Raw genomic sequence first — 26,557 nt, 5'->3', positions numbered from 1 at the left:
ATCAATCTATATGCTGACTCGGTGAATGAGTTTATAAAGAAGTGCATTGGAGATGTTTTACCCACTGTGACTATTAAAACCTACCCTAACCAGAAACAGTGGTTTCTGAAAGCGCATTTAACCATGGAAAGACGTCTGGGAATATGGCTGAAAATAAACAGTGTTTCATGCTCCCACTCCCACTATCTGGTGGTCGAGGGTGCCAGGCTGCCCTTCATTACGCGCAACTGTCACCATCATTACACTCATCAGCGCTCATTGGACTTACCTGGACTCCTGCACGTTGTTGATTGCCCCCTCTATATCTGTCTGTTCCTCAGATTGGTTCACCGTGTCAGCATTATTGTCATAATGTTGTTTTGTTCCCCTGTCCAGACGCTGTTCTTGTTTTGTTTGATATCCATTTTCCATTAAATGTTTACTCCCTGTACTTGCTTCTTGTCTCTAGGTCTTTACAGGGCTTTAACTGGAATTAACCCTAACCCTGGTAAGAAACCAAGGTAAAAACATCTCCAAATTGCATTTAAAGTGTACATACAGTACCATTTAAATTTGGACACACCTACTCATTTAAGGGTTTTTCTTTATTTTTACTATTTTCTACATTGTAGAATATAATGTACACAACACTATGAAATAACACATGGAATCATGTAGTAACTAAAAAAAAGTGTTTATTTGTGTATTTGTGTTTATTTATGTATATTTTGAGATTCTTCAAAGTAGCTACCCATTGCTTTGATGACAACTTTGCACACTCTTGGCATTCTCTCAACCAGCTCCATGAGGTAGTCACCTGGAATGCATTTCAATTAACAGGTGTGCCTTGTTAAAAGTTAACTTATGGAATGTATTTCCTTCTTAAGGGGTTTGAGCCAATCAGTTGTGTTATGAAAATAATTGCTTCACAGAGTTCAAGTAACAGACACATCTCAACATCAAATGTTCAAATGAGACTGCGTGAATCAGGCCTTCATGGTCGAATTGCTGCAAAGAAACCACTACTAAAAGGACAACAATAAGAAGAAGAGACTTTCTTGAGCCAAGAAACACAAGCAATAGACATTAGATCGGTGGAACGTTGTCCTTTTGACTGGTACTGTATATATATGAATATAAATGTTTGAACAGTAGTGTGTATATATATATATATATATATATATATATATATATATATACACACTACTGTTCAAACGTTTGGGGTCACTTAGAGATTTTCTTGTTTTTTAAAAGCAAATTTTCCAAGTTTCTTGGCAATTACTCGCATGGAATAGCCTTAATTTCAAAGAACAATAGTATACTGACGAGTTTCAGAGGAAAGGCCTTTGTTTCTGGCCATTTTGAGCCTGTAATCGAACCCACAAATGCTGATGCTCCAGATACTCAACTAGTCTAAAGAAGGCCAGTGTGATTGCTTCTTTAATCAGCACAACAGTTTTCAGCTATGCTAACATAATTGCAAAAGGGTTTTCTAATGATCAATTAGTCTTTTAAAATTATAAACTTGGATCAGCTAACACAATGTGTCATTGGAGCACAGGAGTGATGGTTGCTGATAAATGAGCCTCTGTTCGCCTATGCAGATATTCCATTTTTTTTTTTAAATCAGCCATTTCCAGCTACAATAGTAATTTACAACATCTACACTGTATTTCTGATCAATTTGATGTTATTGTAATGGACCAACATTTTTTCTTTAAAAAATCAAGGACATTTCTAAGTGACCAAACTTTTGAACGGTAGTGTATATATTTTTAAAATATATTTTCCTTCATTATTTTCCCCTAACCCTATTACTCCTCCCTAATTGGAGGAAACTAATGGACAATAACACAATAACACTTATTTTCCACCATAATTTGCAAATAAATTCATTAAAAATCCTACAATGTGATTTTCTGGATTTTTTTCCCCTCATTTTGTCTGTCATAGTTGAAGTGTACATATGATGATAATTACAGGCCTCTCATCTTTTTAAGTGGGAGAACTTGCACAATTTCTGGCTGACTAAATACTTTTTTTGCCCCACTGTAAGTGCTCCTACTGTAAGGGATAAAAGCCAATAATTAAATTACTAATAACATAGCCCCTAGCTCTTTTCTGGATGGAATAGAACATGAATTAATCATAAATTATCACATGCATTTGAAATTTATTAAATACAAGTAAATAGTTGCATTAAGATATGAAGGAGTCTTATCCTAGCAATAAAATACTATTGTTGTTAATGAATGTAGACTAACTTCATTCCTCACGGTAGGTAGACTGATCCGTTGCGCTCGTGCTCATCGTTCTGTGTTGTCACTGGGAGAGCATTCACCGGCGCATCCACTTGTTGACCTGTGTTCATAACAGAGTTCAGGGTTACTGTACGCTATTTAAAGAGGGAGGCAACATGGCACACGGTTTAGTCAAACGGGAATCAGTCGAGAGTGAGATGCATAAACCCGAAGACCAAAGTAAGATCTTTGTTTATACGAAGAAGAGGGGGTATGACGTTACACGTAACCCCTACCTGAACAAGGTAACCAAAACAAGTGCTTTTTGTGTTTACTTTGTACGTTTATTTTCTAAACGAAGTGTTAGCTTTCGCCTACATGTTTAGGAGTATCAGCTTCAGAGCAGGCTATATTTAGATTTAAAGGAACACAATGCCCCTCGAAGCGGTTTATATGGAGTTGTTCTCGCCTTTGCGTTTTTTTTCTAGTAGCTCCTAGATACAAGAAATGACGCGAAAGCCCATCCTCCCCGCGTAATACCCATTACACAAGTTCAGCTTTTCAAATATTAAATGACAGCCAGCCCACTGCGGATGATTGACACCTGTGCATTTAAGATTAACGAGCTAACAATACATTTTCATTTGGCGAGAGGAATAACTAAATTCGAAAAACTCTTCCAGTTTTTGTCACAGGCTGCCACTTTAGGAATATGTTTTCAAAATAGCTCAGGGAGTCTGTCACAACGGTTAACGAAATTAGCCAAAATATCAGGAAATAGCTTTGCTGGGCTGCAAAAGCATAGTCATTGTGTCAGAGTTTGATTGTGGTAACCGAAGGAGCTTTCTAGTGTTTTTCTTTGGTCGAACGAGCCACGCCTCCCCTACAGGTTTGCGGCCACGGGCTAGTGAGGCTACATGTTGTTCGTCAACGTGTGGGAGAGTGACAGCTTACTATCACTGTCCATGGTTCTGATCAGGTCATCACGATGAGTGCAAATTGTGGGTCATCTGTTAACAGGAAAAAAAACTGCTTAATTAGATATTTGTAGTGTACTAAAGTCAGAAAAACGAATTGCATGTTGAACTCTCCATTATTGTTGTATTGCCGTTGGGACCGATTGGGGCAACCTGCTCTCAGAGCATTTCATAATATTCTGTGGGTAAACACGAGACACTCCATGTATTATATGTTACATTTCGTATGGTATATATTAATTTGTGGATGTCCATAACCCATTTCATATTTACATTTACATTTAAGTCATTTAGCAGACGCTCTTATCCAGAGCGACTTACATATGATATGTTATGAATTACAATTTGTAGTATATTTTACACATTTGCAAAACTTACAAATTCTAGCTGGCTAACGTTAGCTAGGCTAGGGGTTAGGTTTAAGGGGCGGCAGCGTAGCCTAGTGGTTAGAGGGTTGGTCTTGTAACCGGAAGGTTGCGAGTTCAAACCCCCGAGCTGACAAGGTACAAATCTGTCTTTCTGCCCCTGAACAGGCAGTTAACCCGCTGTCATTGAAAATAAGAATGTGTTCTTAACTGACTTGCCTACAGTAAAAAAATGTTAGCTCAAAGGGCTAAGGTTAGGGGAAGGGTTAGCTATTTTTTAACGCAATTGGACAGTGAATTTGACAGGTTGATTGGTCAGACAAACACAGTGAATTTGACAGGTTGATTGGTCAGACAAACACAGTGAATTTGACAGGTTGATTGGTCAGACATTCTGGAATGGCATTGAATGTTGAAATTCCAGAAGGAATGGCTAGGATATTTGATTTGAGTTGCACAACTTCTCAAGCATGCTTCACTAGGTGCAAACCACAAAGACACGTGTCAGCACAACAATATTTTATTTGGGTGGCCATATTGGATTTGGTCACATGAACGAGGCTATGAGTTATAGACCTAGAGACCCTGGCTGGTCTATACATTATTTCTATGCTCATCCCTCTCTGTGTCTGAGTTTTTCATGTTACTTCTATGTCTCATGTCGTAATGAGCTAGCTAGAGCATGTGTTACTGCTTTGTTTTGGAGAAGACTGGGGGTTTAATGAGATTAATTAAGAGAAACTGCTTTCAAACTGCTTTAAATTAGGAGTCATTGGAGATGGAGTGCAGCAACCTATTTATTTAACTCTCCTTCTATAGTAAATGTGCTTCATCTGGAAAACGTTAAGTTAGGCCTAATACACCAAAAGACTGTGAGGACCAAAGTACAGGCTTAATAGTCAGTGCGAGTAAAAAAATATACCAGGTCTATTTGCATCAGTCAAACAAGGGGCAAAGAAGGCTACAATGGGTTTCTCTCTTTGTCAATTGATAATAACCGAGATTGTCCTTTACAGGAGATAGGCTATTCTTTTAAATAACGTTTCTTTTTCTATAAGTAGGGCTAAACCACAATTATTTTTGAATGCCAGCAGTCAATGAAGTATAAGCTCTAAGTTGCAAAGTCACTGAGATTGCCTTCTTGAATGCTCCAGCTTTGGTCTGGTATGATCTACATGATACCCTCATAAGTCAAGTCGAAACTGACGTTGGCACACATTTAAACACACAAGTGCACAGGTAAGACTGATCAGAGGAGAAAAAAGGCTTTTTATGCAGCGGGGAGAACCATTCACTCTCAACCTTGTCCATGAACCAGCAGGAGGAAATTAGAGGAGAAAGTAGGAAATGCCTGCTAAAGCATGTTCTGCTTCTCAACAACAGGCAGCCTTCTGTGGGCCCAGCAGTGGGACATTGTTGCCCTCTCCTGGGTTCAGCACACCCTGGGGATATGTGTTTGCCTCCCTCACCTGATCCACTTCAGCCTCCGACAGGGGCCAGTGAGAAGGACGACACACTAATTGATGCTGAGGGACGGAGGTTGCTAAAAGCGGTGTGTCCTCACATCTGCAAGAGTCCATTTTGTTTTCATCCCCCCTCCACTCACTCTCCATTCACCTTGTAACCCTACTTTCTCGCTCAACACTCACTCCGCCCCTTTGAAAAGGTGGAACAGGATATTATAGGTGTGTTTTCTGTGTGCACACCACGCAATAAAGAACTAAAGTGGGGAGCGAGGCAAAGAAAGGGGTCTCTGTGGGGAGGAAGAGAGAGCTGGCCAGACTCCACAGACGTCCTCTGTCTCTCTGGGTTGATCAGGTATTAATGAGCAGCCTGTGTGAATCCCAGGCTCCCAGGCCACACTGCAGCCCTTTGATGCTTTCTGGACTGCCACGAAACGCTGGCATGAAGAACAACAAGGAGTGAAACACTCTCGCTGAGCGCCCTATCAGGGATTGTGTTTCACCTCAAACACTGAGGTAGTGGAGCGCAGGTGATCCAACAGATGCCCACTCTGTCGGTGTTTGTGTGCTAACTAGGCAAACCCTGTGCTGAGTTTGGTCACGGTATGGATGGACACTTTGCCTTTAGGATTCATTAGAGGGTCAGGGTGGCATCAATGAAGACCTAGAACTGGGACAGTCCTCTAACATCTCTGGATGTTAAGGAAGATGGCTCTCCTCAGAAGACCCCTATGATGCACAGAAGATTTTCAGCTGTTCATCATGGATTGGTATTCAATTTCGCCAAAATAGTGTGGAATGGTGCAGAGTTCAATCTGGCATCAACTTTCAACTCTCCAGAAAATGGAGATCCCTTGATTAAGCAGTAATAAGCAGTTTATTAAGGTTTAAAAGCTGGTGTTATGTAACATTTCAGGCCAAAATCTAACTGTGGTGAAGATTCAGAATAGCAATTGGATGCCCCATTTGTAACCACAGGCTCCACATTTGTATTTATGGATCCCCATTAGCTGCTGCCAAGGCAGCAGATACTCTTCCTGGGGTCCAGCAAAATGAAGACAGTTTATACAATTTTAAAAACAAAAAACTGTGTGCCTCTCATAGTCTGTTCTGGACTTGGGGACTGTGAAGAGACCTCTTGTGACATGTCTTGTGGGGTATGTATAGGTGTCTGAGCTGTGTGCCAGTAGTTTAGACAGACAGCTCGGTGCATTCAACATGATATTACCTCTCTTAAATACAGGTAGTGATGAAGTAAATCTCTCCTCCACTTTGAGCCAGGAGAGATTGACATGCATATTATTAATATTAGCTCTCTGTGTACATCCAAGGGCCAGCCATGTTATCTTGTTCTGAGCCAATTGCAATTTTCCTAAGTTCCTTTTTGTGTCACCTGACCACACGACTGAACAGTCGGACCAAGCATGCCCCCATTCTCATCGATGTGGCTGTAGTGGAACAGGTTAAGAGCTTCAAGTTTGTTGGTGTCCACATCACCAACAAACTATCATGGGCCAAACACACTAAGACAGTTGTGAAGAGGGCATGACAAAGCCTATTGCCCTTCAGGATACTGAAAAGATTTGGCATGGGTCCTCAGATCCTCAAAAGGTTCCACAGCTGCACCATCGAGAGCATCCTGACTGGTTGCATCACTGCCTGGTATGGCAACTGCTCGGCCTCTGACGGCAAGGCACTACAGAGGGTAGTGCGTACGGCCCAGTACATCACTGGGGCCAAGCTTCCTGCCACCCAGGACCTCTATACCAGGCGATGTCAGAGGAAGTCCCTAAAAATGTCAAAGACTCCAGCCACCCTAGTCATAGACTGTTCTCTCTGCTACCGCACGGCAAGCGGTACCGGAGCGTCAAGTCTAGCTCCAAAAGGTTTCTTTACAGCTTCTACCCCCAAGACACAAGACTCCTGAACAGCTAATCAAAGGGCTACCCAGATCCCTCTTTTACGCTGCTGCTACTCTCTGTTTATAATCTATGCATAGTCACTTTTACTCTACCTACGTGTACATATTACCTCGACTAATCGGTGCCCCCACACATTGACTCTGTACCCGTACCCCCTGTATATAGCCTCGCTTGTTATTTTACTGCTGCTGTTTAAATGTTTTGTTACTTTTATTTTTTACTTTTTTTTAACTTAACACTTATTTTTATTTTAACTTTTTAATGCATTGTTGGTTAAGGGCTTGTAAGTAAGCATTTCACTGTAAGGTCTACACCTGTTGTATTTGGCACATGTAACAAACTACATTTGATTTGATTTAGTCAAGGTGTGACAACTAGGGCCTGTAGTACCTTCCTTTTTGATAGTGTTGTTAAAAAGGCAGAGCAGCGCTTTATTATGGACATACTTCTCCCCATCTTAGCTCCCATTATATCAATATGTTTTGACCATGCAAGATTACAATCCAGGATTACTCCAAGCAGTTTTGTCATCTCAACTTGCTCGATTTCTATATGATTTATTACAAGATTTAGTTGAGGTTTAGGGTTTAATGAATGTTTTGTAACCAAATACAATACTTTTTTAGTTTTAGAAATATTTAGGGCTAACTTATTCATTGCCACCCACTCTGAAACTGACTGCAACACTTAACAAAGAGCTGCAGTTATTTCAGTTGCTGTAGTAGCTGACGTGTATAGTTTTGAGTCATCCGTATACATAGACACTCTGGCTTTACTCAAAGTCAGTGGCATGTCATTAGTAAAACAATTTTAAACAGCTACCCTGGGGAATTCCTTCTACCTGGATTATGTATGAGAGGCTTCCAGTAAAGAATACCATGTTCTGAACACCCATTAAAGAACACCCCTGTTCTGTTAGACAAGTAACTCTTTGTCCACATTGACATCGCAATGGCCCATCCGACAACAGACGTCCATTAATCTGTGTTCATAGTTTAGTGAAAATTCTGTGGAACAACACTGTATCTGATTGGACAACGAGGATGTGCTGGAATGCCAACTGGCTGACCCTGGGAATGGAGCTGGGTTATCACAATCCTCTGTCTTTAACAAATAGAAGTAATCATTAGCCAGGAGTCTTTATGGGTTGGTTGGTTGGAAGAGCAGCCAGTGATTGAGAGGGACTGGTTTTGTGTGAATCCTACTGTTCTTCAGTCTGGGCTTTAATACTTGGACCAAGGTATGACCCAATGCTTTCCTAATTGGGAAAAGGTGCCATTGGATGCTTGTGAGAGTGTGGGGCCTAGCCCTGACTTGTTCACCAACAGAATGAGCATGTCTCTCCAAATATTTTGGAATGTTGGGAAACTTGTTATAGTCACAAGTTCACAACTCTATGTAGGGGCCCTGTGTAGCCATCGCTGATGTATATAATATGTACACTGTCTTATAAAGACATTCTATTATGAGTAGTACAGAAACTTGTTTTTTTTAGGGACAACTTGAGATGCAGGCGGGTGTTAGCTGGCAATAAGCTTTCATGACACTGTTAAACCGATGAGTGGCTATGTGACAAAGAGTGCTCTGTTCTTGCTCTATCACAGATCAGATGATCCTGTCAATCTCCCTCACTAGCAACTAGAACTCTTGAACTCCCAGGACTGTGTGTGTGATGTCACAGGTATCCCAGGTGTCTCCAGGTGTGACAGTGCGACCCCACGCATCGCCGGCCGCCAGACATTCCACTGATGGCCTGGAGTGGATCGGCCAGACTGGGAATGTGCCCCCTCAATAACTCATCCTCAGTGGCACCTGCCAAGCAGCCTGATTTTTACCCTGTCACACACACACAAGATCTCAATCTGCCTGTTCATTCTGGCCTGCTGGTTCGTTGAGACTTTGTGTTTTCTCTAAGACAGTCTTTTTTCAGATCTGGACAATGGAGAAGCCATTAGACTGGTCCCAGAAACATAGAGAGAGACAGTGATGGACTCATCGCCTGCCTATGGAGCATGGCACAGTCCTCCCCTCCCCACCTATATGTTGCCCTTGTTTACTCAGTTCAGCTTTTGTTTGTTGTCTGAAAGGGAAAGTCTTACAAAGTTCTGACATAAATATGGATCTAGAGATGGAGAACCAAGGGAATAACCAAAAGAACAGACCTAATGCTATTGAGATGAGGACTAGGCCTATCCCAGTGAGGCTAGTCAGTGGATTTGGAATTTGGAATGACCGATTGCCTATTGTATCATAAAGGAGGTTGTGTGAGGAAATTGTCTGATAAACAGGTTGAGGATCTGGTTTCGGCTTATCAGATTTGACACGATTCCCAAAGGACTTTGAATATGACCAAACGTCAACGACTGAAAGTCAACCTGGTCAATGGGCCTCCATATCCACTTTCTAGGAAACAGTGGAGAAAGACAATCTGGCCTGCACAAGCAGCAGTACAAGCTCGGGTCCAAGCACAACATCACTGTGAAATGGAATGCTGTCACAAGGAAATTTATGGGATTGTTGAAGACCAGCACTCTATCCCCCTGAGCCACTGGCAATGGAGTTATGTTATGGGGTTGCAGAGTTAAAACCGTTGCTCATTGTAATGATGAAGGTGTTTGCATAGCTTGAAGCAAAGTTCCATCCAATGCTTCATTCTTTTTCGCCTTTGTGTTTTTTGGGAAGATTAATTCAGAGCACCGGTTGTGATGTAGGTGGGCCTTTAGTGGATGGAAGATGTCATGAAAGGCAGTGGATGGAAGATATCATAAAAGGCAGTGGGGACAAGGGACAACCATTTGTGTCTCCCTTTCATAGGTTTCATGTTAACAACACACAATGTCCATTGATGGTAAACCAATGTCATGCATCCTATTCTAACTGGAATCCCATTCACACTGGCTATCTCAAGGCTATACTGCAGCATGGTGTAGGCTTAGAGATGGCTGTCATTTAAGACATGGCCAAAGCATTTCAATTCTGATGATTGTACAACTGGAATCAATCAGCCTACCTACTTTGATAATAAAATGACAGAAAATATGTGGAGCCAATAAGGCTGTGACTTCACAGGACTCTCTTTCACCCACTCTATAGTGAGTTCACAGTGTTGTGTTGTTATTCTGCGATAGCAGGTCAACAATGATTTACTTATTTCTGAGAACAGAACAGAAGCCACATTGATTAGGAATTTAGACTGAGAAGAGCAATTCAGTAGCTAACAGACTTTAGCTATTAGATTTGTAAGTTTCTCCCTTAAATGTAGCCTAACTTAAAACATTTCTGTAACATACTTTAGACTTTGTGGCTATACAGAAATCTTGCCTCGCGGGGTGCTCCTGAGCCAAAAGGTGTCCACTAAAATGGACGGACATATTGCTCAGAAATGACCTCATGACCGTTGATGTACAGCTTCTTTAAAATGGATTTAGCTGCATTCTGGGTGTGGGCTCGGTTTAGCTGTCACAAGGGAACAACATGTTGAATAGCATAGTGACTGCCACCTACAGGACAGCTGTGAGAGTTACAGAGGGGTTTTAATGCCTTCTGACAGTGCTGCCTGTTTGCATAAATACTGTCCATCAGATGTGCTATGTCAGCCCAGACTGTTTTTGGAACTAGACTAATGAGTGCTGAGTAGGGCCAGTGCCTGAAGTATGCGAATGTTTAGCCCAAGGCTTCACAGAGTTGCTGATTTGTTTAGAGACTTGGACTCTTGCCCAGCAATACTGTAGCTCCCTATTGACCCCCGTACACAGAGCATGAGAAGACCACGGCAGAAGGTTGCATTTTAAGTCTTACATCCCACACTCCGGCCCACATTCGTTTTATAAGGCTGTTTAACCAGCAAGAGTGTCCATAAATTCACAAGTTGACACCTCACTGATTTACAGAGCCCCGTGGGTTCACATATTTGCTCAGAAGGAAGACTTTTAGAAGCTCCTCTCAGTCAAAAGAGAATGGGAGCACAGATTTCAGGATGAAGATGACTTAATGGAAGTGGAGATAACCTAAATAGGCTTTAATGTTGTGCTTACTAATGGTGGTTTTGGAACAGTGCTGGGCTGTGGTATGCCATATGGACGTGTCTGTGATGGTTGTTTACTCTGCATGTTATCTTGTTTGAGGCCTGTGGGGCTGACCACTGGTCACGGTCACTCTGTCATCCAGTTTCAAGAACGTCTGTCATCCAAGGTGACGCCACGTCCAAGCAGGCTTAAACACAATGGCAATAAGCAACTGACTATGAAGCCAATTTAGAAGGGAAATGTACTCATCAGACTGTCTGAGGTTCTGGATCATGTGGAGGCTGAAGTCTACAGCATGGTGCTGTTGAAGACTGACAGCTTAGTGATCAAAACTAAACTAAGGCTGGCCTTTACTCCTGAGAGCAAAATTGTGTGTTCAGTCAAATTTGCCAAATGCCTGTTTAATTTAGACATGAGTCAGTTATGACATGTAAATTGGGAAAGTTTCATAAAAAGCCTTTCCAGAATACCTTGTGGGTCTATCTACTGGCCCCCTGGTGTCCTTGTCTCTCTACTTCCAATAGCACACCTCTCATAGACTACTGTACTATACCACATCATCACATGCTTTCCTTTGCTTTTCTCAGCTTCGGTAGAAATGCCTCCATGCTATCTCTCCACTTATCCTACTTATTCCTTATTCTCTCTCCTGCTAAGTTATTATTACTAGCTACACATGTTTAGGTCCTGATGACAACCACTCTCTAAACAAAGTTGGCATATTAACACTTTTTCTGCCTGTGATTCCAACGAATTACCCAAATGATGTCTTGGTATGCAAGTGTTTACAAATGTTGTAGCAGTCATGAGTGCAGTAATCAGTGGAAGGAAGGCAGGTTGAAGTTCTCAAAATGTAGATCTTGCTGATCCAACAGTGAAGGTGCCATATGTCAAACGAGTAGATTTACAAAATATACACGGGTAAACAACCCTAAAGAAATAGCCTCTGTATCAGGCTTAACCTGTCCTATCTGAAATGACACAGGTAGAGGGCAAGACTACACAGCCTCCCCTTGAGAAATCAAATTTGTATGTGTATATGCACTTGGCCCCTACCAGGTACATACAATTACCCAATTGGAAATTACCAATGAACTGGTCCTACAATGTAAAAGGCAATTTCCATATCCATTCTCACATTGGTAAATTATTCTAAACTCAGCAAAAAAAGAAACGTCTCACTGTCAACTGGGTTCATTTTCAGCAAACTTAACATGTGTAAATATTTGTATGAACATGACAAGATTCAACAACTGCGATATAAGCTAAACATGTTCCACAGACATGTGCCTAACGGAAATTGAATAATGGGGGGGGGTCAAAATCAAAAGTAACAGTCAGCATTTGGTGTGGCCACCAGTTGCATTAAATATTGCAGTGCAGCTCCTCCTCATGGACTGCACCAGATTTGCCAGTTCTTGCTGTGTGCTGTGAGATGTTACCCCACTCTTCCACCAAGGCACCTGCAAGTTCCCGGACATTTCTGGGGGTAATGGCCCTAGCCCTACCCTTCATCCCACAGGTCCAAGACGTGCTCAATGGGATTGAGATCCGGGCTCTTCGCTGGCCACGGCAGAACACTGACATTACTGTCTTACAGGAAATCACGCACAGAACGAGCAGTATAGCTGTTACGGTTTTCATGTGGTGATGAAGAATCGGACCAAACTGCAGCGTGTATATTGCGATCCATGTTTAATAAAACAAACGTAACACGAATCAATACAAAACAAGTAAACGAAAACCGAAACAGCCTGAACTGGTGCAAACTAACACAGAAATAAGGACATCCAGACACTAAGGACAATCACCCACAACACAACCAAAGAATATGGCTGCCTAAATATGGTTCCCAATCAGAGACAACGATAAACACCTGCCTCTGTTTGAGAACCACTTCAGACAGCCATAGACTTACCTAGAACACCCCACTAAGCTACAATCCCACTACATACACACCACATATAAAAACCCATGTCACACCCTGGCCTGACCAAATACATGAAGATAAACACAAAATACTTCGACCAGGGCGTGACAATAGCTGGTGGCATTGTCATGCTGGAGGGTCATGTCAGGATGGGCCTGCAGGAAGGGTACCACATGAGGGAGGAGGATGTCTTCCCTATAACGCACAGCATTGATATTGCCTGCAATGGCAACAAGCTTAGTCCGATGATGCTGTGACACACCGCCCCAGACGATGACGGACCGACCACCTCCAAATTGATCCCGCTCTAGAGTACAGGCCTCGGTGTAACACTCATTACTTTGACAATAAACACGAATCCGACCATCACCTCTGGTGAGACAAAACCGTGACTCGTCAGTGAAGACTACTTTTTGCCAGTCCTGTCTGGTCCAGCAACGGTGGGTTTGTGCCCATAGGCGACGTTGTTGCCAGTGATGTCTGGTGAGGACCAGCCTTACAACAGGCCTACAAGCCCTCAGTCCAGCCTCTCTCAGCCTATTCCGGACAGTCTGAGCACTGATGGAGGGATTGTGTGTTCCTGGTGTAACTCGGGCAGTTGTTGTTGCTATCTTGTACCTGTCCCACAGGTATGCTGTTCGGATGTACGGATCCTGTGCAGGTGTGGTTACACGTGGTCTGCCACTGTGAGGACGATCTGCTGTCCTTCCTGTCTCCCTGTAGCGCTGTCTTAGGCGTGTCACAGTACAAACATTGCAATGTATTTCCCTGGCCACATCTGCAGTCCTCATGCAGATGAGCAGGGACCCTGGGCATCTTTCTGTTGGTGTTTTTCAGAGTCAGTAGAAAGGCCTCTTTAGTGTCCTAAGTTTTCCTAACTGTGACCTTAATTGCCTACCGTCTGTAAACTGTTAGTGTCTTAATGACCTTTCCACAGGTGCATGTTCATTAATTGTTTATGGTTCATTGAACAAGCATGGGAAACCGTGTTTAAACCCTTTAGAATGAAGATCTGTGAAGTTATTTGGATTTTTACGAATTATCTTTGAAAGACAGGGTCCTGAAAAAAGGACGTTTCTTTTTTGCTGAGTTTAAGTTAGACTTTTTATAATCAACTAATAGAATGAAGTAACAGACTGAGAAATGACTGGGATTAATGGTAAATTAGCTTCTGGTGATATATATGTGTGTATAGTAGGGAAACAAATGGCAAAGAAGGCTTTGTTTGATTAATGGAAAAATATTTGAGAGAATGAAATATTATTGCTGTTCAAATAATAAGTAATTGTTCTGAAGGCGGAATGTAACCTACATGTCAAATTCAAATTAAGGAGGGTTAGGCCTTATACAGTAAGTGTGTGATGGTAGGGAAAGTTGAGTTTTATGTGTATTTATTTTATTTAGCAACATGGATATTGAGCCTTTTTAGCCGAACACATGGTTAGAAACAAATCACTGGACAACGCTTTGTCTTACTTGATTTGTCTGACTAAGTCCCTTTCACCTCTACTCACAATGGTTAGATTACTCCACCATGTCCTAGTATTTCTCTTGAGCTGTAACAGTTTCAGCCCCATAGTTTTATGTGTTGCACTGAATGACATGTCTCCCCTATATTAGCCTGTATGGTAGGTCAACAGCAACCTTGGGAAAATCGTCTACACTATCATTAACAGCAGACTCGTATATTTTCTCAGTGAAAACTATGTACTGAGCAATTGCCAAATGGGGCTTTTTACCAAATTACCATGCGACTGACCACGTATTCACCCTGCACACCCTAATTGACAAGCAAACAAACCAAAACAAAGGCAGTCTTCTCATGCTTTGTTGATTTAAAAAATATATATTCTACTCAATTTGGCATGAGGGTCTGCTATACAAATGAATGGAAAGTGGGGTGGGGGAAAAACATACGACATTATAAAATCCATGTATACAACTGCAAGTGTGCAGTTAACATTAGCAAAAAACACACATTTCATTCCACAGGGCCAGGGAGTGAGACAGGGATGCAGCTTAAGCCCCACCCTCAACATATATACCAACGCATTTGTGAGGGCACCAGAACGTGTCATTGTTTAAAGTGACTAGTGATACATTTATTACATCCAATTTTTTTATTATTAAAGTGTCTAAGATGAGTCAGTATGTTGGCAGCAGCCACTCCATGTTAGTGATGGTTGTTTAACAGTCTCATGGCCTTGAGATAGAAGCTGCTTTTCAGTCTCTCGGTCCCAGCTTTGATGCACCTGTACTGACCTCGCCTTCTGGATGATAGCGGGGTGAACAGGCAGTGGCTCGGGTGGTTGTTGACCTTTGATCTTTTTGGCCTTCCTGGAAATCGGCTGCTGTAGGTGTCCTGGAGAGCAGGTAGTTTGCCCCCGGTGAAGTGTTGTGCAGACCTCACTACCCTCAGAAGAGCCTTACGGTTGTGGGGGAGCAGTTGCCGATACCAGGCAGTGATACAGCCCAACAGGATGCTCTCGATTGTGCATCTGTAAAAGTTTGTTTTTGGTGACAAGCCACATTTCTTCAGCCTCCTGAGATTGAAGAGGCGCTGTTGTAACCTTCTTACCACGCTGCCTGTGGGTGGACCATTTCAGTTTGTCCATGATGTGTACACTGAGTAACTTAACTTTCTATCTTCTCCACTACTGTCCCTTCGATGTGGATGGGACAACCTTACTAGAATCTGAAGTCAAATTTCTACTGTTTGCTGATGATCTGGTGCTTCTGTCCCCAAACAAGGAGAGCCTACAACAGCACCTAGATTTTTGCAGTCTGTCAGATCTGAGCCCTGACAGTAAATCTTAGTAAGACAAAAATAACGGTGTTCCAAAAAAGGTTCAGTTGCCAGGACCATGAATACAAATTCCATCTAGACACCGTTGCCCTAGAGCACACAAAAAACGATGCATACTTGGCCTAAACGTCAGCGCCACAGGTAACTTCCACAAAGCTGTGAACGATCTGAGAGACAAGGCAAGAAGGGCCTTCTATGCCATCTAAAGGATCATAAAGTCCAACATACCAATTAGGATCTGGCAAAAATCCTTGAATCAGTTATAGAACCCATTTCCCTTTATGGTTGTGATGTCTGAATGCAGAATTCTGCATTTGAAAATATCCTCCATGTACAAAGTAAAACACCAATTAATGCATGCAGAGCAGAGTTAGGCTGATACCCGCTAATGATCAAAATCCAGAAAAGAGCCGTTAAATTATTCAACCTGCTAAAAGGAAGCAATTCCCAAACCTTCCATAACAAAGCCATCACCTACAAAGAAATGAACCTGAAGAAGAGCCCCTAAGCAAGCTGGTCCTGGGGCTTTGTTCACAAACAGACACAAGAAAACAAAAGGATAATTACTTGACACATTGGAAAGAATTGACAAAAAAACAGAGCAAACTAAAATGCTATTTGTCCCTAAACAGCGAGTACACCGTGGCAGAATACCTGACCACTGTGACTGACCCAAAATGAAGGGAATCTTTGACTATGTACAGACTCAGTAAGTATAGCCTTGTTATTGAGAAAGGCCGCCAAAGGCAGACCTGGCTCTCCAGACAAGACAGGCTATGTTCACGCTGCCCACAAATTGAGGTGGATACTGAGCTGCACTTCCAAACCTCCTGTCAAATGTATGACCAAATTGAGACCCATATTTCCCTCAGATTACAGACGCGCAAAGAATTTGAAACTAAATCTAATTTTGATAAACTCTCATATGTGTGCTAGGTGTGCCCTAGTAGGAAGACAACTTTGTGCAGCACACCCTGCACGATCAGCTCCAATATAAATGAGATGAGCAAGTCTACTTCTGATATGCTTCCCAGTAAAGCATTAAAAACAATCAAGCAACCCAGAAAAGTGCTAAAATACCCCATATTAACAGATGCAGCCTGAGAAACTGGGTCCATGAAGTCAATATCTTGCTTGTAACAGGTAACATTCATGTTCTTATGATCTCTGAAACTCACTTAGATAATACCTTTGATACAGTGGTAGCAATACATGGTTATATAGCATCTACCGGAAAGACACTGGTGCAGTGTTGCGGTTTATAATCAGAACCACATTCCTGTAAAGCTTAGAGACGATCTATTACATTTACATTTAAGTCATTTAGCAGACGCTCTTATCCAGAGCGACTTACAAATTGGTGCATTCACCTTATGACATCCAGTGGAACAGCCACTTTACAATAGTGCATCTAAATCTTTTAGGGGGGGGGGGTGGTGAGAAGGATTACTTTATCCTATCCTAGGTATTCCTTAAAGAGGTGGGGTTTCAGGTGTCTCCGGAAGGTGGTGATTGACTCCGCTGTCCTGGCGTCGTGAGGGAGTTTGTTCCACCATTGGGGAGCCAGAGCAGCGAACAGTTTTGACTGGGCTGAGCGGGAACTGTACTTCCTCAGTGGTAGGGAGGCGAGCAGGCCAGAGGTGGATGAACGCAGTGCCCTTGTTTGGGTGTAGGGCCTGATCAGAGCCTGGAGGTACTGAGGTGCCGTTCCCCTCACAGCTCCGTAGGCAAGCACCATGGTCTTGTAGCGGATTCGAGCTTCAACTGGAAGCCAGTGGAGAGAGCGGAGGAGCGGGGTGACGTGAGAGAACTTGGGAAGGTTGAACACCAGACGGGCTGCGGCGTTCTGGATGAGTTGTAGGGGTTTAATGGCACAGGCAGGGAGCCCAGCCAACAGCGAGTTGCAGTAATCCAGACGGGAGATGACAAGTGCCTGGATTAGGACCTGCGCCGCTTCCTGTGTGAGGCAGGGTCGTACTCTGCGGATGTTGTAGAGCATGAACCTACAGGAACGGGCCACCGCCTTGATGTTAGTTGAGAACGACAGGGTGTTGTCCAGGATCACGCCAAGGTTCTTAGCGCTCTGGGAGGAGGACACAATGGAGTTGTCAACCGTGATGGCGAGATCATGGAACGGGCAGTCCTTCCCCGGGAGGAAGAGCAGCTCCGTCTTGCCGAGGTTCAGCTTGAGGTGGTGATCCGTCATCCACACTGATATGTCTGCCAGACATGCAGAGATGCGATTCGCCACCTGGTCATCAAAAGGGGGAAAGGAGAAGATTAATTGCCGCCGGAGCCGGAGATGCCCAACTCGGAGAGGGTGGAGAGGAGGATCTGATGGTTCACAGTATCGAAGGCAGCCGATAGGTCTAGAAGGAAGAGAGCAGAGGAGAGAGAGTTAGCTTTAGCAGTGCGGAGCGCCTCCGTGATACAGAGAAGAGCAGTCTCAGTTGAATGACTAGTCTTGAAACCTGACTGATTTGGATCAAGAAGGTCATTCTGAGAGAGATAGCGGGAGAGCTGGCCAAGGACAGCACGTTCAAGAGTTTTGGAGAGAAAAGAAAGAAGGGATACTGGTCTGTAGTTGTTGACATCGGAGGGATCGAGTGTAGGTTTTTTCAGAAGGGGTGCAACTCTCGCTCTCTTGAAGACGGAAGGGACGTAGCCAGCGGTCAGGGATGAGTTGATGAGCGAGGTGAGGTAAGGGAGAAGGTCTCCGGAAATGGTCTGGAGAAGAGAGGAGGGGATGGGGTCGAGCGGGCAGGTTGTTGGGCGGCCGGCCGTCACAAGACGCGAGATTTCATCTGGAGAGAGAGGGGAGAAAGAGGTCAGAGCACAGGGTAGGGCAGTGTGAGCAGAACCAGCGGTGTCGTTTGACTTAGCAAACGAGGATCGGATGTCGTCGACCTTCTTTTCAAAATGGTTGACGAAGTCATCTGCAGAGAGGGAGGAGGGGGAGGGGGAGGAGGATTCAGGAGGGAGGAGAAGGTGGCAAAGAGCTTCCTAGGGTTAGAGGCAGATGCTTGGAATTTAGAGTGGTAGAAAGTGGCTTTAGCAGCAGAGACAGAGGAGGAAAATGTAGAGAGGAGGGAGCGAAAGGATGCCAGGTCCGCAGGGAGGCGAGTTTTCCTCCATTTCCGCTCGGCTGCCCGGAGCCCTGTTCTGTGAGCTCGCAATGAGTCGTCGAGCCAAGGAGCGGGAGGGGAGGACCGAGCCGGCCTGGAAGATAGGGGACATAGAGAGTCAAAGGATGCAGAAAGGGAGGAGAGGAGGGTTGAGGAGGCAGAATCAGGAGATAGGTTGGAGAAGGTTTGAGCAGAGGGAAGAGATGATAGGATGGAAGAGGAGAAGAGTAGCGGGGGAGAGAGAGCGAAGGTTGGGACGGCGCGATACCATCCGAGTAGGGGCAGTGTGGGAAGTGTTGGATGAGAGCGAGAGGGAAAAGGATACAAGGTAGTGGTCGGAGACTTGGAGGGGAGTTGCAATGAGGTTAGTGGAAGAACAGCATCTAGTAAAGATGAGGTCGAGCGTATTGCCTGCCTTGTGAGTAGGGGGGGAAGGTGAGAGGGTGAGGTCAAAAGAGGAAAGGAGTGGAAAGAAGGAGGCAGAGAGGAATGAGTCAAAGGTAGACGTGGGGAGGTTAAAGTCGCCCAGAACTGTGAGAGGTGAGCCGTCCTCAGGAAAGGAGCTTATCAAGACATCAAGCTCATTGATGAACTCTCCGAGGGGACCTGGAGGGCGATAAATGATAAGGATGTTAAGCTTGAAAGGGCTGGTAACTGTGACAGCATGGCATTCAAAGGAGGCGATAGACAGATGGGTAAGGGGAGAAAGAGAGAATGACCACTTGGGAGAGATGAGGATCCCGGTGCCACCACCCCGCTGACCAGAAGCTCTCGGGGTGTGCGAGAACACGTGGGCGGACGAAGAGAGAGCAGTAGGAGTAGCAGTGTTATCTGTGGTGATCCATGTTTCCGTCAGTGCCAAGAAGTCGAGGGACTGGAGGGAGGCATAGGCTGAGATGAACTCTGCCTTGTTGGCCGCAGATCGGCAGTTCCAGAGGCTACCGGAGACCTGGAACTCCACGTGGGTCGTGCGCGCTGGGACCACCAGATTAGGGTGTGGAGCGTTTGTATGGTCTGTGCAGAGAGGAGATAACAGGGATAGACAGACACATAGTTGAAAGGCTACAGAAGAGGCTACGCTAATGCAAGGAGATTGGAATGACAAGTGGACTACACGTCTCGAATGTTCAGAAAGTTAAGCTTACGTAGCAAGAATCTTATTGACTAAAATGATTAAAATGATACAGTACTGCTGAAGTAGGCTAGCTGGCAGTGGCTGCGTTGTTGACTTTGTAGGCTAGCTGGCAGTGGCTGCGTTGTTGACACTACACTAATCAAGTCGTTCCGTTGAGTGTAATAGTTTCTACAGTGCTGCTATTCGGGGCTAGCTGGCTAGCTAGCAGTGTTGATTACGTTACGTTGCGTTAAAAGAACGACAATAGCTGGCTAGCTAACCTAGAAAATCGCTCTAGACTACACAATTATCTTTGATACACAGACGGCTATGTAGCTAGCTATGTAGCTAGCTACGATCAAACAAATCAAACCGTTGTGCTGTAATGAAATGAAATGAAAATGTGATACTACCTGTGGAGCGAAGCGGAATGCGACTGGGTTGTTGAGTGCGGAAGTTCTATTCAGTAGACGTTGGCTAGCTGTTGGCTAGCTAGCAGTGTCTCCTACGTTAAGGACGACAAATAGCTGGCTAGCTAACCTCGGTAAATTAAGATAATCACTCTAAGACTACACGCTCTAAACTACACAATTATCTTGGATACGAAGACAGCAAAGACAACTATGTAGCTAGCTAACACTACACTAATCAAGTCGTTCAGTTGAGTGTAATAGTTTCTACAGTGCTGCTATTCGGTAGACGGTGGACGTTTGCTAGCTGGCTAGCTGCTGGGCAGATAGCAGTGTAGACTACGTTAGGACGACGAAATACGAAGTTGCAATAGAAGTGCTGACTGTTTCACTTTGTTGTCCTCTTTCTTTTCCTTTTTCTTCCGTCCTTCTTTTGTCCTTATTTTGTCTTCCTTTCTTCTGTTAACTAGATATTTTTTGTTGTTATTCTTTGTAAGCTAGCTAGCTTCTTCCAGGAGAGTCCCTAGCAACTGCTTAGCAACAAGTAAACAATTCTGCTAGCAATTCAGCTAGCTAAGATAACTGTACAATTTTATAAAAAATAGTTAATTTTTCAAAAGCCTGTCTTTTTTGGTTTGTTCCTTGAACAATCTATTAAATGTTAAATACTGTTGAAGTAAAGCCCATTCTTGTGGGAAGCTGCTATAGTCCACCAAGTGTGAACAGTCCAGTATCTGGATAATATGTGTGAAATGCTTGATAATGTATGTGATATCAACAGAGATGTATATTTTCTGGGTGATTTTAAATCTTGACTGTCTTTCATTCAAGAAAAAACTTCAAACTGTAACCAGTGCCTGCAACCTGGTTCATGTTGTCAGTCAACCTACCAGGGTATTTACAAAACGCCCAGGAATGAAATCATCAACATGTATTGATCATGTCTTTATTAATGCTGCAGAAATTAGCTTGAAAGAAGTATCCAAATCCATAGGATGTAGTGATCACAATATAGTAGCCATATCTAGGAAAACCAAAGTTCCAAAGGCTGGGCCTAATATAGTGTATAAGAGGTCATACAATACGTTTTGTAGTGATTCATATGTTGATGATGTAAAGAATATTTGGTGGTCTGTGGTGTGTAATGAGGATTAACCAGATGCTGCAATTGACACATTTATGAAATTGCTTATTCCAGTTACTAATAAGCACACACCCTTCAAGAAAATTACTGTAAAAACTGTTGAATCTGTCACACCTTGGTCTTAGTATTTTGTGTTTTCGTTTATTATTTGGTCAGGCCAGGGTGTGACATGGGTTTATGTTGTTGTATTTCGTATTGGGGTTTTTGTATTATTGGGATTGCGGCTGAGTAGGGGTGTTGTATGGGCTTGGCTGCCTGAGCCGGTTCTCAATCAGAGTCAGGTGATTCTCGTTGTCTCTGATTGGGAACCGTATTTAGGTAGCCTGGTTTCGCTTTGTATTTCGTGGGTGATTGTTCCTGTCTCTGTGTAGTTTCACCAGATAGGCTGTAATTAGGTTTCACGTTCCGTTTGTTGTTTTTGTATTGAGTTATTTCATGTATCGTTCCGTTTTCCTTCATTAAAGATCATAATTAACCACCACGCTGCATTTCGGTCCGACTCTCTTTCTACAAACGAAGAACGACGATACAGAATCCCCTTGGATGGACGAGGAATTGAAAAATTGTGTGGTTGAGAGAGATGAGGCAAAAGCTATGGCAAATAAGTCTGGCAGCCCAACTGATTGGCAAACGTACAGCAAATTAAGAAAGCATGTGACTAAGCTTAATAAAAATAAACTATACTATGGAACAAAGATGAATGATAGTAAAAAGCTTTGGAGCACCTTAAAGGACATTTTGGGAGGGGAAAGCCAACTCGGCTCCATAATTCATTGAACCAGATGGCTCATTCGCCACAAAACCCACTGATATTGCCTACTACTATTTTTTTCATTGGCAAGATAAGCAAACGTAGCGATGACATGCCAGCACCAAACACTTACACTACACATCCAAGTATATCTGACCAAATTATGAACGACAATAATTTAGTACATTTGAATTTCGTAAAGTCAGTGTGGAAGAGGTGACATTTCTTTTGGTCTATCAACAATGACAAGGCACTGGGGTCTGCTTTTGCGGCACAGCCGATAGCACGCCGGACCTGTTTCATTACAATATGTTTCCCATGCCAATAAAGCTGCTTATATATATATATATATATGATAGAGACAGAGAGACAGGTTTCAGAGTGAAACAATGTCAATAAAGAGGTGAATTGGGAGCATAAACAGTGTGCTGGCCTTCCCGTTCTTTACAAGTATTATTTTATTAGCCCAGCACCGACATCTTTAAGGATGTGTATGACCACAAACTTTTCTAGTTTGGGGTGACAAATTGAAAAGGAGGGAAGTGTCAGAACGGAGGAGTGAGGGCAGCCAGGGGTGTTGGTAACTGGAAACCATAGCAGCCACTTGTGTTTTCAACGTAGTGTCAGATGGCAGAGGTCAATCTGACACCATTTGTCACCCCAAACTAGAAAAGTGTGTCGAGTTATGAGTGGAGGAGGAGGCGCTTCCATCAATAGTGTCTGTGTACATTAATGGGTTAAGTGGGTGGGATGTGCATTGCACTGCTTTATAAGACATTGGCTGCATGTCTTTCAGAGAAACTATTGAGTGTTAGGACTACTCCTTTCTTCCTGCATTTTAAACTATAGGATCGACTTACGATGAAGGTGGCACGACAGTCAATGTTGTCCTCTGTTGTAATTAGAACCGGCATAATCTAGAAAGCGGACTTCATTTGACTTTTGTGCTTCTTACAATAGCCTAGCTCTAGGCTATAGTCCTATAGCCTATAGCCTAGCTCTAGGCTATAGGACTATTTCTTACATATTTTATGGTCCCTTGTAAATGTTTACTAGCCTTTTACAAATAAAATGTTACTTGTCACATGCTCCCCAAACAACGGGTGTAGACTAACAATGAAATACTTACTTACGGGACCTTCCCAACAATGCAGAAAGAAAGAAAAGAGAAATAATAGAAAAGTAATAATAAATACACAATAAGTAATGATAACTTGGCTATATACACGGGGTACCAGTACCAAGTCGATGAGCAGGGGTACACGGTAATTGAGGTAGACATGAACATATAGATAGGGATAAAGTGACTAGGCAACAGGATGGACAATAAACAGTAGCAGCAGCGTATGTGATTAGTCAAAAAAGGTGAGTGCAAAAAGGGTCAATGCAGATTATCCGGGTAGCTATTTAACTAACTATTTAGCAGATTTATGGCTTGGGGGGTAGAAGCTGTTCAGGCTCCTGTTTTGTGTATGGAGGTGTGGCTCTCCATACAAAATGTGATAATTCTGTCATCAACGTTAATCATAGCCTAGTCCTAGGTTATGAGAGCATATGTTTGAAACATTGTTCATATGTTATGTAGGTGTTATAGCCTAATTTATAAGTATTTGGCACCATTTGGATTTGTTTAATTAGAAACATAATGACTGAATGACTGACACACAGACTGATATAGTTTGTTTGCTGTGGACATGTGCTGGCAGAGTGTCTGTCTGCCTGAAGTCTCTCTTAGTAATCAGATGTGGTTTCCTGGCCTCACTTTCAGAGGAATCTCCTGATTTAGCTATTTTAAACATGGGACAGATGCTTCCATTTCTCATGCGTGTCTTGTTCCTAAATCTAACCAGTCATTTGTTTCATCCAAGTCTTTGTACTGAGTGACCATAAAAGCAAGGAGAAAAGGCTGCTGGAAAGGCGATACTATCCACTAAAACAGTGGTTCTCAACCATCTTTGGTTACTGAACTCCCAGTCACATTTAACTGTGCCCAAAGTACCTGTCCCCCTCATGTGCAACTGGTCATAGCTTTGAGTTTTCTTAAGTCCCCCCTGTGGATACAGTGGGGCAAAAAAGTATTTAGTCAGCCACCAATTGTGCAAGTTCTCCTACTTAAAAAGATGAGGCCTGTAATTTTCATCAAAGGTACACTTCAACTATGACAGACAAAATGAGAAAAAAAACATCCAGAAAATCACATTGTAGGATTTTTAATGAATTTATTTGCAAATTATGGTGGAAAATAAGTATTTGGTCATCTACAAACAAGCAAGATTTCTGGCTCTCGCAGACCTGTAACTTCTTCTTTAAGAGGCTCCTCTGTCCTCCACTCGTTACCTGTATTCATGGCACCTGTTTGAACTTGTTATCAGTATAAAAGACACCTGTCCACAACCTCAAATAGTCACACCCCAAACTCCACTATGGCCAAGACCAAAGAGCTGTCAAAGGACACCAGAAACAAAATTGTAGACCTGCACCAGGCTGGGAAGACTGCATTTGCAATAGGTAAGCAGCTTGGTTTGAAGAAATCAACTGTGGGAGCAATTATTAGGAAATGGAAGACCTACAAGACCACTGATAATCTCCCTCGGTCTGGGGCTCCACACAAGATCTCACCCCGTGGTGTCAAAATGATCACAAGAAAGGTGAGCAAAAATCCCAGAACCACACGGGGGGACCTAGTGAATGACCTGCAGAGAGCTGGGACCAAAGTAACAAAGCCTACCATCAGTAACACACTACGCCGCCAGGGACTCAAATCCTGCAGTGCCAGACGTGTCCCCCTGCTTAAGCCAGTACATGTCCAGGCGCGTCTGAAGTTTGCTAGAGAGCATTTGGATGATCCAGAAGAAGATTGGGAGAATGTCATATGGTCAGATGAAACCAAAATATGACTTTTTGGTAAAAACTCAACTCGTGTTTGGAGGACAAAGAATGCTGAGTTGCATCCAAAGAACACCACACCTACTGTGAAGCATGGGGGTGGAAACATCATGCTTTGGGGCTGTTTTTCTGCCAAGGGACCAGGAGGACTGATCTGTGTAAAGGAAAGAATGAGTGGGGCCATGTATCGTGAGATTTTGAGTGAAAACCTCCTTCCATCAGCAAAGGCATTGAAGATGAAACGTGGCTGGGTCTTTCAGCATGACAATGATCCTAAACACACCGCCCGGGCAACGAAGGAGTGGCTTCGTAAGAAGCATTTCAAGGTCCTGGAGTGGCCTTGCCAGTCTCCAGATCTCAACCCCATAGAAAATCTTTGGAGGGAGTTGAAAGTCCGTGTTGCCCAGCAACAGCCCCAAAACATCACAGCTCTAGAGGAGATCTGCATGGAGGAATGGGCCAAAATACCAGCAACAGTGTGTGTGAACCTTGTGAAGACTTACAGAAAACATTTGACCTCTGTCATTGCCAACAAAGGGTATATAACAAAGTACTGAGAAACTTTTGTTATTGACCAAATGCTTATTTTCCACCATAATTTGCAAATAAATTCATTAGAAATCCTACAATGTGATTTTCTGGATTTTTTCTCTCTCATTTTGTCTGTCATAGTTGAAGTGCACCTATGATTAAAATTGCAGGCCTCTCATGTTTTTAAGTGGGAGAACTTGCACAATTGGTGGCTGACTAAATACTTTTTTGCCCCACTGTAGGTCAAGTATCTCCAGGGGAACTAGTAGTACCCTAGGTTGAAAAACATACATTATTTTTAAGGTATGTCTCTACCTGTTCATGCTTGATTGATGGGCTGTTATTGGGTCCGAAAAAGAGACGATCCCAGAGGCAGACCGTTGTAAACGTCTCGGGGACAGACCAAGACCAGACTTAATTAAATGTGCTGTATGAGCGCTAGAGCTTTTCCATTGTGAATTCCAGTAGCATTTCTTCATATGTGCACAGAATTTATGTGGTGTAGAATGGTCTAAAGACCTTTGGAACAAAAGGTCCAGTGATGATTTCGGATGTCTGTACAAACCATGATCTGTTACTTCCTGATATGTAACATGTCAGTGTTTCCCCTTGCAGTGGCAAGTTAGCGGGAGGGTGGGGGCCAGTGCCAAGGCCCTCTTCTAGGCCGCAGAGACAATTTTGCCATGGGACAGAGAGAACATTTGACCATTTTAAAGAGCTTTTCTTGGAGAGAAAAAAAAATCAGTAGGGGCCACAATTTAGCAGTGGCGGTGCTCTGCTGCCAAATGCATATAGGGGAATCAATGCCTGTAAATCAAATTGTATTGGTCACATACACATATTTAGTTATTGCGGGTGTAGCGAAATGCTTTACTAGCTCCAACAGTGC

General features: G+C 43.2%; 1 protein-coding gene across 1 annotated transcript in view; it reads left to right on the top strand.

Moving 5' to 3' along the window:
- Nucleotides 1-2,311: 2,311 nt before the first annotated feature.
- The window catches only part of LOC118364198 (NADP-dependent malic enzyme-like), a 135,157-nt gene continuing 110,911 nt past the window's right edge, over nt 2,312-26,557 (top strand). Inside the window, exon 1 of the mRNA XM_035745517.2 lies at nt 2,312-2,524. Within this exon, the coding sequence (XP_035601410.2) occupies nt 2,396-2,524 (129 nt within the window). The 5' untranslated portion in view covers nt 2,312-2,395. The remainder of the gene's footprint in view (nt 2,525-26,557) is intronic.

The sequence above is a fragment of the Oncorhynchus keta genome, chromosome 31, assembly GCF_023373465.1.
Source record: "Oncorhynchus keta strain PuntledgeMale-10-30-2019 chromosome 31, Oket_V2, whole genome shotgun sequence".
NCBI classification, from domain to species: domain Eukaryota; kingdom Metazoa; phylum Chordata; class Actinopteri; order Salmoniformes; family Salmonidae; genus Oncorhynchus; species Oncorhynchus keta.
The sequence above is the reverse complement of the archived record's forward strand: the minus strand, read 5'-3'. Positions and strand labels throughout refer to the sequence as shown.